The sequence below is a fragment of the Camelus dromedarius genome, chromosome 26 (assembly GCF_036321535.1).
Source record: "Camelus dromedarius isolate mCamDro1 chromosome 26, mCamDro1.pat, whole genome shotgun sequence".
In the NCBI taxonomy this organism is placed as follows: Eukaryota; Metazoa; Chordata; class Mammalia; order Artiodactyla; family Camelidae; genus Camelus; species Camelus dromedarius.
The window spans coordinates 10,245,240-10,262,611 of record NC_087461.1 but is presented as its reverse complement, the minus strand read 5'-3'; the positions used below and the strand labels follow the sequence as shown (position 1 = coordinate 10,262,611).

At 35.6% G+C, this 17,372-nt stretch overlaps 1 protein-coding gene across 1 annotated transcript in view; it reads left to right on the top strand.

The window, feature by feature from the left end:
• DNAJC1 (DnaJ heat shock protein family (Hsp40) member C1) overlaps positions 1-17,372 on the top strand; it is a 149,484-nt gene that overhangs the window by 68,809 nt on the left and 63,303 nt on the right. Inside the window, exon 7 of the mRNA XM_031444710.1 lies at positions 10,585-10,675. Coding sequence (XP_031300570.1) covers positions 10,585-10,675 — 91 coding nt within the window. The remainder of the gene's footprint in view (positions 1-10,584; positions 10,676-17,372) is intronic.

Genomic DNA, 17,372 nt, shown 5'->3' with positions numbered 1-17,372 from the left:
TACTTCATTTCAGAAAACAGCAAGAGAGAAGGATAATTTCTAATCAGTCCTACCCACTTTTTCATATAACAGAGCTGTCATTCCTAATCATTTAAGGAAATGAATGACTCAAACTTCTGTATTTTATTCCTCTTTTTCCTCTAATAATGAAAATATTATATTTGAAGGGAAAATGAACTAAAAATTAGGAGTGTTTCTTTCTAGCCTTTGAGAAATTATTCATCAGTGCTTTAATCAAAATAGTTTATCTTAATTGTTATTGCTTATAGAATCATTTTGTTTGCAGTTAATAGAGACAGTTGAAACATTTTGGTAATTAAAAACCTTTGTTTTTGAGTTGTTTAGTATACTGTTTATTTGAGTAAAAATCCACAATCCTTGTATGCTCTGTCTGTAAGACTTAATAAGAGAGAGGGGAAAGTGTATTTATTATACTGGTATATGTGAGCGAAGATGTGACAGAAAAATATTTTAGGACGTTTTCTTATGTTTTTAAGAATAATTATTTTTTGCTACCTTTAGAACCTATGCAATAGGAAGCCAGAGTGTAGATAAATTTAAAATATAATTATGTGACAGTATACATAAAATATCACATAAAATGTCAGTCTGAAACACTTCTTTATAATTTTAATCTAAGTCATTTGAAACAAAGTTTATTTGGTAAAATTAACATACTTCTTGGTTAACATGCAGAGCAGGTTGCAAAAGTAGAATCAATTTATTAAAATGGCTTAGATCTACAAGTTATTACTTTAAGTGTTTTGCCTCATCACAAATTTGTAGAAGACTTATAGGAATTTTACAAAAACTTTTTAGCCTCTTCAGAAACTGCTTTCTTAAACTATTGAATCGATTTGAATTTTAAAGTTTTGCTCTTCACCAACAGAATAATATAATATAGTAGACTCTGATACAAATTGTAATAGTGAAAGTATTTTTAGATCAATAAATGTATAGCTTATGCTTTCACAGGCATCAGTACTTACTGAATGGTTACTGTTAGGATTAGATTTTGTCTGCTTTTTTCCTCCCAACCTGCTGTGACCTTGGTATTAGTTAATCATTCATAAAATTGTGTAATGTAAATACATATACCTTGTCTACAACTCTGAAATTTTTATGACACTTTTATGAGATCTTCTTAAATAAAGTTTTTAAGAAATTTCGAAGGAGCCCTTTTTACCTGAAGCAGTCTGGATTGGTAACTATACAGTGGTGATTTAAAAAAAAAAAAAAAGCCCTACCAGAGCCCTCAGTGTAAAAAATGATACATATGACCTTAAACATTTTAAGCATGTGCTTTACATTTTTTCACCACTCTTGTGATATAAGGCCTTTGTTTTATTTTAAAGTAGGAGTCCTTTCTTGCATAAACCATACCTATCATCTTGGTTTCTTTAAGGACAAATTTCCAGGTGATTTCTTTAGAGAAGAGTTAAACTACACTCTTATGAAGCAATGTAATTATATAAGCCTTAGAGATTTTTGTGATGTCCCTCAGTCTTGTATCATCGACTTAGGTACATCTGGTGAACAGCTCTTTTAGCCACTCTTTCATTGAGCCTTCATTGGTTTTCATAGAAAATTTGCTACTCAGTTTTCATCTTTTTTTATAACATTTAATTGAATCATAATTACAAGAATCACTGAAACACATGGGTTTCAGAGCTAATACAGTGAGCTCATATAAGCATAGTTAAACAAGTATCAGTTAAGGGAGTTTTACTTCAGTGTGTGAATCCCTTGAGTTTCATGAAAAGTTCATTAAAACTGAGCACCACGCATTCTGTGTAAGCATATAGCTGTTGGGTAAGACAGAGGGTGGTCCAAGCTGACAGTGGGAGACCCGGATACTTGCAGCAAATGGCCTTCACACTAGCAGAACCTGTTCCCAAATTTTCTCCTTGTCTTCTCAACAGCTCTTCATCTCCAGCTCCCCCCAGCCCCCATTCTCCCTCTAAATACCCATCCCTTTATTATACTTCACATGCTTACGTGGTGGGTTATCCAGCAGGATTTGGAAAAGTGGCAGTTCTGGGTCAGTTTATGCTCCGAAGTTCACTGTGTATTACTTAGCATCTAAGGCCCTAAGAAAACTTCTTGTTGCCTAGTTACTTTACCTAAATTGTTTTCTATCCCTCCCCCCAAATTACAAATGAGAATAATTATAGCAATATTTGATGTATAAAGCTTCTACTAGTTATGTTTTGAAAAACAGTTCTGCAGGTTCAATGTGTTAAATGCTGTATCAGAGGACAGTGGAAGAGGCTGTAGAGGTGAACATGCCTGCTTGGACCTTGCAGTCAGGCAGAGGTGGTGTCACATGAATTAAAATAATGGTGACACAATACGGTATAAGCTTCACACGTGTGATATAAACAGTGACTCCTGGAGATGTTCAGAGAAGTAAGATTGTCTCTATTTAGGAAAACCAAGGAAAACTAAAAAGAGGAGCCACTTGAATGGAGTCTTGAAAGATGAGTAGACACTTGACAGTGAAGCTCCCACTCTGTGTACTAGGCAGTGTACAGAAATAGTGTCATAGATGCGGTAGTTCCCCACACAGTCACAAAGAACGCCGAGGAAAGCATTGTACAACTGCTTGTTTTTAAAAAATAAAATGCCACATAGCTAGCTCATTACTGTCATCTATGACTATATCCCAGGTCTCTAGACTCTGAATATAGCCATTTAGGAATTTATACGCTAACAGATAAATCTGACAAACCTGTTAAAGGACATTTAGACAGGAACGTGTTTCCATAACACACATCTGTCAAAGATGTGTATACATTCATTGTTAGGAATGGGAGAGTTTAAGTGCATCATGGGCATCAAATACTCACAGTGGTTCTGTGATCGGGCAGGGAAGAGGTAAAAGTATTTCTTTGGTAGCTCCCCCTTGCTTTTTGAGAAGGTCTTTATTACCTCCAGCCCTGGGTTTTGTTCCTTTCCTTTGCTCCGAAAAAGATAATAGGAGGAATTGTAAGACTTGGTAGATTCGAAGAAGAATGAGGCCAATCACTGAAAACGACTATAATTTGATACATGTGAAATATTTGATGTTACGTTAATCTCAGACATTTCCTAGACTGGAAGATCTTCGAGGAAATTTGTATGTATGCACTGTATTTAGCAAAATGTGTGTCTCCATATCATTCATGTACCCACGTGGGCAGAAAATTAAAAAATCAGATGAGAAACCAAAGAAAAAGAATACAGGGAGTATTTCTAAATGAGAGAGCATTAGAGAGGAGAAAATGCATGACTGGATGCCGAGGAGGTGGGAGAACTTGATAAGACTATTTCGATTGCGAGAAAAGCAGGTGGAATGATCAACAGAAGAGTCGGAATATGAATTAGAATTTAACAAGGAACTTGGCCTGTATCAGGAGTGGCATTGTGTACTTTGAGGCTGGAATTTAATTTTAATGTTAAAAATACGGCCCCAGTGACACTTTCCTATCTTACCGGTCTATTTCTGTTCTCATGATAGTTTTGAAGGGAGGACGCATTCTCTTGGAATCTGACTTAACCAGTCTTCCGTGTTGACTATATGCAGCCTATAACCCCAAGAAATTTTTCTAACCTCCAAAATGCCCTTCTTGATATTTTTTAAATTGACTGTATGTGTTCTGAAACATGTTCATAGCCATGAAAGTAGCAGACAGCTGATGAAATATAACCAAGGCTATGTGCATATTTTCATTTTAACTCTTGTAACTTGGTTTATTTTTGTGACGGCCTGTTTGTATTGGAGCTTCATATATTTGGGTCCATAATAATTTAGATTGTTAATACCATTAACTTCTCATACAAGGTCAGTAGGTGCTAAATATCCCAAGTGATCAGCAATCTAATTCATAGTTCATAGTTCTCTACATTTTCTGAGATGAAATAGGTCTTAAGTAAGTATTCAGCATTGATTTGCTCGATAGTTTGATTTTCTGGCAATGTACCATTTCAGTTTCTCTCTACCTGCTATGTTACATTTGTTAGTAACATAATTTATAAAATATACAACTCCTTTACGTGTGCAATGCCTCAAGTTGTTCATTTTTCCCATTGTTAAGTCCCAGTCCTATCTTTTCTCATTACCAAGCTGATCTTATCTGGACACAGACTAGAAAGTATTGTAGGAAATTGCCAGCATGCATATCTCCACCCCCATCAGGATTTACAGGTTGCCAAGGAGCAGTGGCTGAGAAAATGGAGGAATCTTCTCTGTAGTGCTATGGCTTTTACCTTTAAAAATTAAAATAAAATTAAAGTTGCTCAAGAGAGTAACAGGAATATTGTACTTTATACAAAACTATTCATAAATGGAGGCTTCCTCCCTCCCAGGAAGCTTCTTCCTTGGAAACTACAGCTGTGGACAAGGCTGGAGGTCACCCTCTCTATAGTGAGGGCCCTTCATTTCTAGCCCCTTTGCTTCTGCTTGCTGGGACTCTGTCAGAAACCAAATAAACAAAACATTCACAGCTAATTAGCAGGGAAAAAAGCTTCTAAAAGGCTAGGAGGCATTTGTAGCAAGCTGAGTTGCCTGTCCTTCTTTCTACTCAGAGTTAGACACAGATTTTCCGAGGGGTGAGGAAGCTTACTGTTAGTACTCTTGTAACTTTTTGAAAAATTTTTGCACACAGACATACTTTACATAGGGTATATGTAAACAAATGAAAAAGGATGGAAAAGCTCGTCTGAATTTTTATAAGGCTGAAACTCCACTGCCACAGAAGGACAAAGGGATGCAGGAAAATTGGAAAGACCTCGCAACAAAGATTCCATTCCTTCCACCCTCTGAAAGGAGGGCATAAGATGCAATTATTCGGCGGTCCAAAGACAGAATATAAAGTAGAGTTTTGTAGAAAAGATTTTAAAGATTTAAAAACCGCAGAGTGTTAGGTAGGATGTTAGCGATATGCAGCCTCATCAGCTCCATAATTTAGAGATGAAAAATACTTAAGACTCATTGGTGAGACAGTTTGCCCAAAGCGACACAACTAATTAATGGTAGAAGTGAAACTTAAAGCAGATGAAAATAAATTTAAAATATAAGAAATATAAAAAGCTAAGAAAGAATAAATTTTTTCAACAGCTGGGTAATGAGCTGAGTAGCTAGTGTTATAGTGAGTGAATAAGCCGTCTGATCTTAAATTCTCCATAAGAGGATTGAGGCAGATTGTAATTATTATAAAAATTGTAGAAGGATTCTCGCGTTGATTTGGGGCTGAATAGATGACTTCTGTGATCTCTCCCTCTTTACCCAGATGGAAAAAGGAGCTTTTGGCCCTTCCATTTCTTTGAATGCTGCTGACTCAAAGAGAGGAGAGCAAAGCTTCTTCTTTTGTTTTATTTTTCTTCTTGTGAATTTAGTATTATCATAGTTCCGTACAAAAAAAATTGACTCTTATTCAAAGTATGAAATTTAAAAGTTTTCCTGTATTCTTCATTGTAATGTTATATATTGTATGTAATTACACATTATATGTACTTCTGAGATTGTAAGTCAGTGGGAGAGCAAAATTGATATAGAGCAACTGGACTTGTGGGCAGATTTCTAAAAATGTGCTTAAGATAGTCTCCTATACTGAAGGTTGTACGTAAGCTTCAAGCAGAAGAGACTAGTGCTGTCGGACACAGAGGTGGGGCATCCTCCATCCTCCGTGCAGCTCCCTGTCCTCTGAGTTCTTCCCTGTTCCTTATTGCCTTTAGGACAGGTGGTACCAGTTCCCTGCTTATACCACTCTAAATCAACTCCCTTCTTTCCTAAATTTTTTTTTTATCATTTAATATTTTGAAGTTTGTAAGGAGAAGTAAAAGTAAACCAAAACATGATAAACAGTGCCAGCTCAGCATGTTATTTTATCACTTAAACTATGACAATAATGTTAAAAAGAAAGGTTTATAAGAATGGATATCTTCCATCTTGTAGCTCACTAATCTTGGAAATATTGCAGGCTTAGCTAAATTGTCATCATTATGAAGCCTTTCCTGATCAGGCCAACTGAAAACTTCCCGTTGTATAATCTCTGTGCTGACTTCATAGCACTTGGTATTTGTATAAATCAGGATAGACTATGGTATGGTACAGATCATTCTGGAATTCCAGTGACTTGAAATTTTTTTTCCAGTGTTTGCCTCTTATTTACTACTGGTTGGCGGTGAAGGGGGCATTCTGCTCTAGCCAGCCATTTAGGGACTTAGAATAATGATGTCTTGTAGCTGTACCCACCTGGAACGTGTGGCCTCCTTGCTCACCACTGCGAGAGTAGAGAGCTGGAGGACTGCACAAGCTTTTTGATGTTTGGTTTAAAATGATACATGGTATTGCCAACCACAGCCCATCCAGAACCAATCCCATCACCCCACCTAATCTCAAGATGATAAAGAAATGTGGGGAAACAGATAGAATGTTGGATGAGCACCACTCATCTTCCACTAATACGTTCCACAAATATTTATTGAGAGCTTACTATGGGCTAGATACTCTTCTAGGCCCTGGAAATTAAAAAAAAAAAATTATAAGGCAAAAATCCCCGTTCTCTTGGAGTTTATATTCTTTATTTTGGTTAATATCCATAGTTATTTTTACATATGCTTTAAGGGCAACTGCTTGTCTTATATAATCCTCATATATCCTAACAAAATACAACACATATAATAGTGCTTCAGTAAATAACTGGAAGTAAAACTAGAAATAAATTTGTTTAACACCTTCCAGTGCAGGAGCCCATGCTATGTATTTGCGTACAAAGAACCACCCATAACATGTAAATTCTTTAAGTCAGTCATAGTTCTATAAGGTAAAATCAGTCCTCTGCTTTATGTCTATGCAGAGCCCTCCAAGAAATTTTGTTGAGTATTAAGAGAGTTGATTATATAGTAAAAGCTTTTCCTCATGTTCTGTCAATAAGAGTATAAATTCCTCGAGGTCAGAACTCTCTGTTTGGAACAATGTAAAGTCTATAGTTTTAATGCAGGATTATGGAGCTAAACTTAGTCCAGAGCCCTGATTGATTAAAGTAAGCATTTGTTCGCTCATCAAATACTTGCTAAGTGTCTATTATGTGCCAGGCATTGTTTCAAAAATGGATGAGTTTATGGCCACAAGGAATGTATCATTTCCTGTGTAGGTTAACTGGGGCTTATTTTGGACTATCAAAATGAAACTTTGTGTTTATTTTCCCTACTTAACAATGATGGTCGCATGAAATTAGCTTCTCATGAAGAGTGGGAGGGAAAGAAAGCTATTTGTTAGATTTATCCAAAATCAAAAATTATCCTGAATTTTTTCATCTTCAATCCCTTTTAAATATACTTTCAAGCCTAGAGTCACAGATGTAGACAACATGTTTACCAGAGGGGAAACGGAAGTGGGGAAGGATAAATTAGGAGTATAGGATTAACAGTTACGAACTACTATACATAAAATAGATAAGCAACCAAGATTTACTGTATAGCACAGGAAACTATATTCAATTTTTTATAATAACCGCTAATGGAAAGTAATCTGAAAAAAATATATCACTTTGCTGTATACTTGAAACTAACACAGTATTATAAATCAACTATACTTCAGTGTAAAATATATGTGTGTATATATAAGTATATGTGTGTATTTATATGTATGTGTGTATGTGTATATATATGCATACACACACTATATATATTTATAGTTTCAAGCCCCTTCACCGTTTGATCACTTTCCTTTTAAAGTCTTCTAGTTTGTCAGTGCATCTTACAGTGTAGGACACCAAACTTACAGAAGGATTGTTGGAACAATGTAGAGTTTGTTGGGTATAGTAGAATTGTTTGAGATTATAGGTTTATTAAAGAAGTAATGCTTCTTAGAGTGAGCATATTGTAATTATAATTCAAAAGTACAAGTAAGATATGAAGGAAAGAAAAAGCATGAACATTTAAATAAATGCTTAGAAATGGAGCAAAAAGAGGATAGGGTTCTTTGCTTAGAATAAATGGTGAGTGAGACGAGGGAATGTGTTAGAAGTCTTGGAATTAGATGGAGTAGATTAAGGTGATTGGGTGCATTGCTATCCTGAGTTAGTGTGGTTTTGAATCTAGTGGGCATTTCAGAAGGGAATTTTTAGTGGAATTCTGTGCTGTAGCAGGAGGAAGAAACATTAGCAGAGAAGTGTTCAAATTTGGTAGGACCAGAGGAAGAGATTTCTCCAGCAAAAGCTTTTTGCGCTGTGGCGAAGAGGGTTCAGGTGAAAAGAAGTCAGGTAAGCAAGACAGGATTCTGCAGGCGGAGTTTTGTTTTTGGTTAAGTATAAAACAGAAAAACTCACCCTTACTTTGTGGTGGAGAGTAACGTTCTTGGCAAAATGCTGAAGTGATAATAAAAATAGGTTAACACATACAGGGCCTCAGGGTGTCCCATGTATTAGCACATTTTATCTTTCTGACAGCTCTATGACTTAGGTGCTCTTATTATCCCCGTTTTATGGAAGAGAAGATCCACCCATCAAAAAGTGAAGTAATGCTGAATGTCACGTAGCTAGTGAGATGGCAAAGCTGACCTCTGAATCCAGGTAGCCTGCCTCTAAAATCTGCCCCCGCCATCACTTTTCTGTCTCACTCTACTATACTGTGGTGTCTGATTTCAGTTTCCCTTCTTTCACGCCTCATCACTAACTTATCTGTACCCTTCTTTCCTTACACGGTGCAGCCTTTGTTATTTCCCTGAAGAAGGCGATGCCTTTCCGACCTTTTCCCAACTATTAAAAATCACTCTCTGGAAAGAAGCTAATAAGCCCACTCATTCATTCATACCAAGGAATGAATGACTGATACGGTTTAATGTAAAATAAGACTGTTCTGAGATTGAGTTTTTTAGGGGTGCGAGGAATGTTAAGAGGCCATACATTCTTAACCCTAAACCCTGATGAAATTTAAAGTACATAAGGGCATGGGAGGATGAGTAAGTCAGGTGCATGACTTCTACACCCTCTAAATTATACCATTTAGCTGGTCCAGGGCGTATGGGAACCTTCTAGAAGAAATGAGGTGAGAATGGAAAGAATAAGAGATACACCTTTATTATATTTATTCAGTGATTTTAGAAATGCCCTATGATTTCTCTAATTAAGTATCAGGTAGAAGAGTTCTGATATAACCCCAGGAGACACAGACCCCAGGAGAAATCTTTACTTTGGACAATCACAGATGAAAAGAGATAATCCCATTCCAAGGTTTAAGTGTTCATGCATTTACATCTGAATCAAGATAGAGCCAAGGATTGATTTTGTTCCTTTGTTTCCTGCAGAAATAAAACTCTCAGATGGGTCTATGATTTTTCTGTCCTAGGAATCTTGCAACGTGAGAATGTTACCGTAGATTTATCCTCTTTTTCTTATTCCACAGCAGTCAGTCATCAAGCCCTTATTTCTTTCTTAACAAGGTTTCTCATATATTTCAATCTAGTTCAGTTCAGAGAATACTCATTGAGTGCCTGCTCGATGCTAGATACTGTGCTGAGCATACTATTACTCCTATCTCAAATTTCTCATTTTCTAGGTCAGGATATAGCGTGATACAGGCAATCAAAGAAATCCATTTAAATACAGAAGCAGTATACAGGAGAGATTTACTCTGCCGGGGAAAGGTCAGAAAGACTTACAAAAGAGGTGATGCTTGAGTAGGGTTTTCAAGGATGAGTAAGAGTTCTTCAGAATAATGGTAGGGGAGCAAAATATTCCAGCTAGAAGGCAAAGCATTACAGAGAGACATGAAAGCATAGCACGGTGTAGCCTGGCAGCTACAAGTAGTATTGCTATAGAACAGATGAGGTTTGAGTCAAGGGGTGGTGGAAAATGATCCATTTTTGCTTTTTTCAGTGTCAGGCTCTTGATATGCCTAGAGCACCAACTTGTTTCTTTCCATGTCTGTAATTATTGAAGGCTTAGTCTTTTTTCTGCACTCTGCGAAAGTCTTACCTATCCTAAACGCTACTCCTTGAGACTAGCCTCTGTATCTTGACACTTCAGTGTCTGTGCACAGTATGTGTCCTCAACCCTCACCTCTCTGTGGTAGGAACTGGTGTCTAAGTGCGCTGGAAGAATGACAGCTTCCACTTGTATCTATGTGGTCATAGAGGTTTCATAATCAGATTTATATATAATGATTTTGAAAATCCTTTGGCGTTAAGGGACTAATACGAAAACAGTGTTAGTGCTTTGTTAGTCACAATAGTATAATTTACTGTGCTACCAAATAATCCAGTTCAGTCCAGCAAGTGTGTTTTTCTGCTCTCTGTCCATACAGAATATTGAGAAAATACACAATAGAAGAAAACAGGGAGAAGATGCCTCCCTCATGTATCTGAAAGAAAAGACTTTACTTAAATTTATATGTAATTTCTGGCTTTCATTAGTTCTCTAAGAGAAAAATCACAAAGAACTGCTTATTCAGTTTCTTCTGCTTGTCATAAAATGTGAAAACATAACCACAAAGGAAGACTGCTTGCTAAATGAATATACCACTTTCAGTTGAAGTTACATGGAAAATACCATCAAAGCAAACTGACTTTTGTTTTAATTTATTTGTAACTTCTTTTTGCAGGATGCTGGTCAGTTTTATACCAAATATAAAGAAACAAGATTGAAGGAAAAGGAAGATGCATTGACTAGAGCTGAACTTGAAACACTTCAAAGTGAGTTTTAAATGTTGCCTTACTATATTAACTGTATTATATAAAACTGATTATTTGAATTTGGATTTTTCCCTTAAATTCAGCAGTCATTAAATTTTCTGTGCTTTCTTTGCTACTTTCTAAATAGTTACTGGTACTTAATGTATTATATGTGGACGATACTGTATTAGTAATTTCTGAAGCACACACAGCTCAATATCAGAAGAGGGGATAAAATTAAAATGGGTCATGTAGTTCCACATAGTTCCTTTAGTCTGGGAGGCACCCAAAGTTGGGAAAGTCCTAAAATACTCCAGTGCAGCAGTCATTATTGGTATTTAGTGTTGAGTCTATCCTGTTGATCACAGCTTGAAATATTATAGTAGTAAACGGGAAACCTGAAAATGTCAACGTTTTTTGTTTTAAGTCTTTGTTTCATTTGTATTATTGTTATATAGTATGAAACACCTTGACTAAAGTATCAGTATGTTTGAAGTCTTTCAGTGAACATTAAAGACAGTTCTTGCTGATTTTAGGAAGAGTCGAGCAAACTATTAAGGAAGGCATTTTCCCAACCCTGGTCTTTTTGTCTAATTTTCTATTCCTGCCTCTTTCCCACACAGATACACTCTGTCTCTTTATGTTGCTTTATTTTTATTCAGAACATTTAACACTACTTAACATTAATTTATAAATTAATTTTGTTAGTTGTCTGGTTCCCCTAATAGAAAGGAAGTTTCTTGAGGGTAGGAGACTTTAATTGTTTTGTTCACTGTTATGTCTATACGAGGACATTAACGAGTCCCTGGCACATAGTAGGTGCTCAATAGGTAATTGTTGACTGAATTCATGGAGGTGACGTCTATTCTTTTACGAATTCCAAATGTGAATGTTTTGGGTTCAAATTTCATTCCCCTCCACCTACCTGGATTCCTAGAGAAGTGAATGGTGTGCATGGTGCCAGTCTGGGCACAGAAGACAGTACAAACACCATTTTTACCCAGACATTTTTACTTCATGCCTATAAACATATAAAAATACACAGTTTAAAAAATGACTTGTGTGCTTTTGAGGGTGTATGGGAAGAGCTATTCCTGCAGCCCATAGAATTAACTTAGCCAAACCAAGTTGAAAAAGAGCAGCTGTGGTATTAGTGTACCGCACAGTCAATTCACACTTCCAACGTATAGAAAAATGGTGATAGCTGTTTCCCTTCATAAACTGAAAGTCTGGCTTTTCTGCTTTTACCCTGATGCCAGATCATGGTTTGAGAAGAGAGAAGAATTAAGTTCTCTCCAAACTCAAGCAGTGCATTGCCACTACCTAAATGTGTGACCCTGAGGATTTAGTTTCCTTTTCTGTCAAAAAAACACGTTAGACGAGATGACCCCAGTATTAGTTTTCTAATGTTGCTCTAACAAATGGCCACAAATTCAGTGGCTTAAACACAAATTTATCATCTTACAGTTGTGTGTGGGTCAGAAGTCTGACGTTAGTCTCACTGGGCTAAAATCAAGGTTACCAAGCAGGGCTGCATTCCTGTTCCAGCTTCTGGGGGCCTCTCAGATTCCTTGGATCATGGCCCCCTTCTTCTTTCTTCAGAGCCAGCAATGTTTCATCTCTCTGACTATTCTGTGGTTACATCTCTGTCTGACCATAACTGGAAAAGGTTCTCTGCTTCTAAGGACTTGTGATTAGATCGGGCCAATTTAGATAATTCAGGATAATCCATCTCAAGGTGCTCAACCTTAATCACATCTGCAAACCCTTTTGCTGTGTAAGGTAAAATATTACCAGGTTCTGAGGATCAGAACATGGTCATGTTTAGGGAGCCATTTTTTTGCCTTCTGTAACCTTCAGCTGTCTGGGTAGCTTTAGAACAGGGGCTGTTTTTTTCATCTTTGTGTCTGCAACATTGAATATACAGGCACCCAGTAAATGTTTAATAAATGGATGAATGACTAAATATATGAATTAATGTAATGCCATGAATATTAATAAGTGTCATATGAAAACCTATCTTGTACAGCACACAATTTAATTTAAAAAGTTTCAACAATTACAAATACAAAATAGTATTCAGGCAAACTAATTGTTTAAAGCAGACTTCTGCTTAAGAGAGGAAAGTTTAGGATGTTAGAAGATTACATATTAAGGTCAACTGATGTGTGTGTTGGAGAGTAAGGGTGGACAAATGATTATTACTGTTACATTACACCTAAGATTGAAACAGAAGTTGATGTTACAATAATTGTTGAAATAGTTTTAATTAAATTGAATAAATCAGTGAATAAATGAAACTCTAAATGTAATTTTTATATACTTGTTATTTTTAAGTCAAATTGTTCCATAAAAATTTTCTAAGCCTTTTAAGACTCATCAAAAAGAAGGGGAAAAAATCACCTTTACAAGAAAGGAGAAAGAACAAACCAACCCAAAATTTACCTGTAGAGGCAGAATGAATACACTAATTTTATTGCTTTTACAGTCATGCTTTCACAACCCTTTTTCCAAAATTGTTCAAAGACTTTTGTTCTGCCTGAGAATTTGATAACAATTCTCAAACAGATTTAAATTCTTATTTTGTTATTATTGTTTAATAAAATAGTATGTAAAGAAGCACAAATTTTATAATAGGTAAATATCTGAAAACTCTGTGTGCCAGCAAATATGTGTGATAGTCTTCTAAAAAGTTTGAAAATTCATTACTAACTTATTTCTTGAAATTCAAAATGAGGAAAATAAATACCAGAAAATATATTAAAAATAATATTCCTACTAGGTCTCAGTAGTAAGACTTCCGTTGCTCATGTTTTAAGATCAGTGGTGTATTTAGAAAAGGTAATGGTATCAACATTAAGAATGTTAAAGAACAGTCATATTACTGTTAATAACGTCAGAAACTGTCATGTATTTTTAAATGTAGTCTCTAATGGTTACATGCAAAGAATCTTTTAATTAATTTTGTTAACTTCATTACAGTGTTCTACACTGTATACTTTAGAATTAATACATGAAGTCCCCAAATCCCCCAGTGTGCATTTCATTTGCCCCTATCCTTCTTAATTTTAAAGACCATCATTGGAATACTGAGTTCATAATAACATTTCCATCTGCTTAATTGAGTAAATGCATCTCATGCAGATTAGCAATAGCTATTTTATGCTGCCTGTTTTTCATGACCTAATTGCTAATCTGCCCTCAAGTCTATCTGCTTCACTGCTGAGATTCTGCAGTGTCCGCCGAGGGCTGCACTGGAGCTACACTGAGTAGGGTGCGGTGGTCTTACTAAAATGGTATTTTAGAGGAGGAAATCTAAAAAGGGTGATTTCTTAAAAATAAATATCATTCTTCTGGGAAGTCTTTATGCAAAAAAAAATGTAATAATCTATTTGGAAATTTTTTGAGCATTTATTTTTTATTATAAACTTTTAATCAGTTTTATGTTTTAGGTTTGAATAGGTTGGATATTTATAAATACAAGATTTTTTCAGTGTTAATATTTTTACACATTCTCTAATTGTATGAGTTCTAATCTAAGTCAATAGATGCAAGTTCTAAGTACTGTAATGAAACAGCCTATATCATGAATGGGGAAAAATGACTTACTTTATAAAGAAATTTATTGTAAAGTTTAAAATTATTTAAAGACAGAAGGAAGGAGGAAGAGTAGAAGGAAAACTTAATTATTTCCCCTTTTTTCTCTGTACCTTATCTGTGTTAAGAACAAAAGCAAAATCAAGCAATCAAAACCCCACCACCAAGTGCTGCTTTTTTACCTGTGGAAATAATCGTTCCAGGCATTAATTATGTTTTCCTTCTTTTGTGGTCCCCACTCCATACCTCAGTGATGGGCCTAAGTAGGGATGCCAAGGGGACAGTAAGAAGGTGGTGGACATAATATGCCTCTTTAGGGTGACAGGATGGGGAAACATTCACCTTCCCCAAGGTAGTGGAAGACTGGTTTCCTAGAAGACTCAGGTTCAGGAGGAAAGGAGATGCTAGTGCTGATCTGTAAGTTGATTCAGGGGTTGGTAGGGAAGAGGACAAAGGAGACAAGGTAGATGTAACCACGATGGGTTAGAACAGTTTTCCTTGGGTAACAGGGTGCTCATTGCTGGGCGATTACTCTGAGGTAATTGATGAAAAGCATTTGGCAAATCACGGCTCCAGTACATTTTGGAAGCAAGACCGAATAGAAACTCTGCCTTCACTTATGAACCATATTGTAAGTAGACATATATATATATATATATATAGTAAATATATAGGAAAACCTAATAGGAGCCCTAGTCCCAAGAGTTTATATGTAGCAAAGAATATCTAAATGGTATTATCTCCTCAGTACTTTGCTCTAGTAACAATGGAATATGAATTTGAAAAATCATATAGCTCAAATATAAATTTACAGTTCCCTCATTATGTCAAATCATAATGCTGTGATGCTTAAATATGATGTTGTCTCAGTTTTCCCACTGAAATGATTCAAAAAAGACTTTATCCAATTTAGTATATAAAACATTTATGCCTATAGATTAACTAGTCAAATTTCAACTAAAATTTTACTTACTAATTTGGCAATGAGTACCTACTCAATGTTACTTAATGAACTTAATGTTACTCTGTTACAGAACGTAATGTATCAGTTTGTAAGATGCAGGAAGTCAGGTACTTTGGTCTCTCTTGTTTACGGCTGTGTAACCCGAGCACCTAGCACAATGCCAGGCATTTGGTAGCCCCTCAGTAAATATTTACTGAGTGAATTAATGCATTTAGAAATACTGTATTGCTCTTTTCTACTTCATAATTCTTAAAGCAGTTTATTAAAACTCTTGAGCAACATTTTTGACGAGGATCTTTGTTATCAATAAAACTACTTTTTGAGTGATCAGCACAGCTTACTTATTTAACAGTATATTGTTTTTATTTCTATATATAATGAGATACGATCTTTTTTGATCCCATATGATACTGTAAGTGGAAATTTTATCCTAAGCCATAAGTACCTATTCATCTAATATTAGGATTTTTCCCCCTTTTTTCATGATTGCTACAATAAAACCACTGTCCCCTCAATTTTTATTGTGGTGAAATACATATAACAAAATTTACCATCTTAACCATTTTTAAGTGCAGCAGAGTTCAGTGGTATTAAATATATTCATAATGTGCAACCATTACCCCGTCCATCTCCCATAGCTCTTTTCATCTTGTAAAACTGAAACTCTGTACCCATTAAATAGTAGCTCCCCATTCTCACCTCCACCCTTCCTGTGGCAACCACCATTCCACTTTCTGCCTGTATGATTTTGACTACTCTAAATATCTCATGAAAGTCTAATCATATGGAATTTGTCTTTTTGTGATTGGCTCATTTCACTTAGCTTAATGTCCTCAAGATTCATATGGCATATGTCAGAATTCCTTTTTAAGGGTGAATAATATTCCATTGTATATGTACACTACATTTTGTTTATCTGTTCATCTGTCAGTGAACACTTGGGTTGCTTCCATCTTTTAGCTATTGTGAATAATTCTGCTATGAATTTGGGGGTACAAATACCTGTTTAAGTCCCTAGTTTCAGTTCTTTTGGATATATATACCCAGGAGTGGAATTGCAGGATCATATAATTCTAGTTTCACTTTTTTTAAACATTGCCATGCTTTTTTCCATAGCACTGTAACATTTACATTCCCGCTAACAGTGCACAAAAGGTTCCGGTGTCTCCATTTCCTTGCCAATACTTGTTATCTTCTGGGTTCTTTTCCTTGTAGCCATCCTAATGGGTGTTTCCTTGGAGAAATGACTATTCAACTCCTATACCCAGTTTTGAATCAGATTTTTTGTTGTTGTTGAGGTTTAGGATTTTTTTTTATACATGCTTTATATTATTCCTTATCAGATAGATGCTTTATAAATATTTTCTCCCATTTAATGGGTTGCCTTTGTACTCTGTTGATACTGTCTTTTGAGGCACAAAATTTTTTAAATTTTAATGAAGTCTAATTTGTCTATTTTTAATTTCATTGCCTATGCCTTTGGTGTTACATCAGAGAAATCATTGCCAAATCCAGTGTTATGACATTTTTGTCCTATATTTTCTTGGAAGACGTTTCGAGTTTTAGGTCTTACACTTAGGTCATTTATCCATTTTGAGTTAATTTTTGTATATGGTGTGGGTAAGGGTCCAATTTCTTTATTTTCGGTTTCAGTGGTATCCACTTTTCCCAGCACCATTTGTTGAATTACTGCCTTTTTATTTAACTTTTTACTTTGAAATAATTATAGATTCATAGGAAGTTGCAAAGATAGTACTGAGAGGTCCCATGTACTCTTCTCTCAGTTTACCCCATTTGGTTACCTTACATAACTATAGTATAATATCAAAACTAGGAAACTGACATTGATAGAAGATCTGTGTATAGTTCTCTGCCATTTTATCACATGCATGTATTAGTGTAACCACCACCCCAATCAGCCACTATGCCCTTTATGGCCGCACCCATCACCTTCTGTCATTCCCCCATTACCACTAATACCTGGCAATTACTAAGTTATTTTTCATCTGTCCAACTTTGTCATTTTCACTGTATGATTTAGAAGGTGTGAATTTGAGAATCATACAGTATGTGACCTTTTGACACTGACTTTTTTCACTTGTAGTACCTTTGAGATTCATCCAGGTTTTTCCATGTGTCAGTAATTATTAATGCATA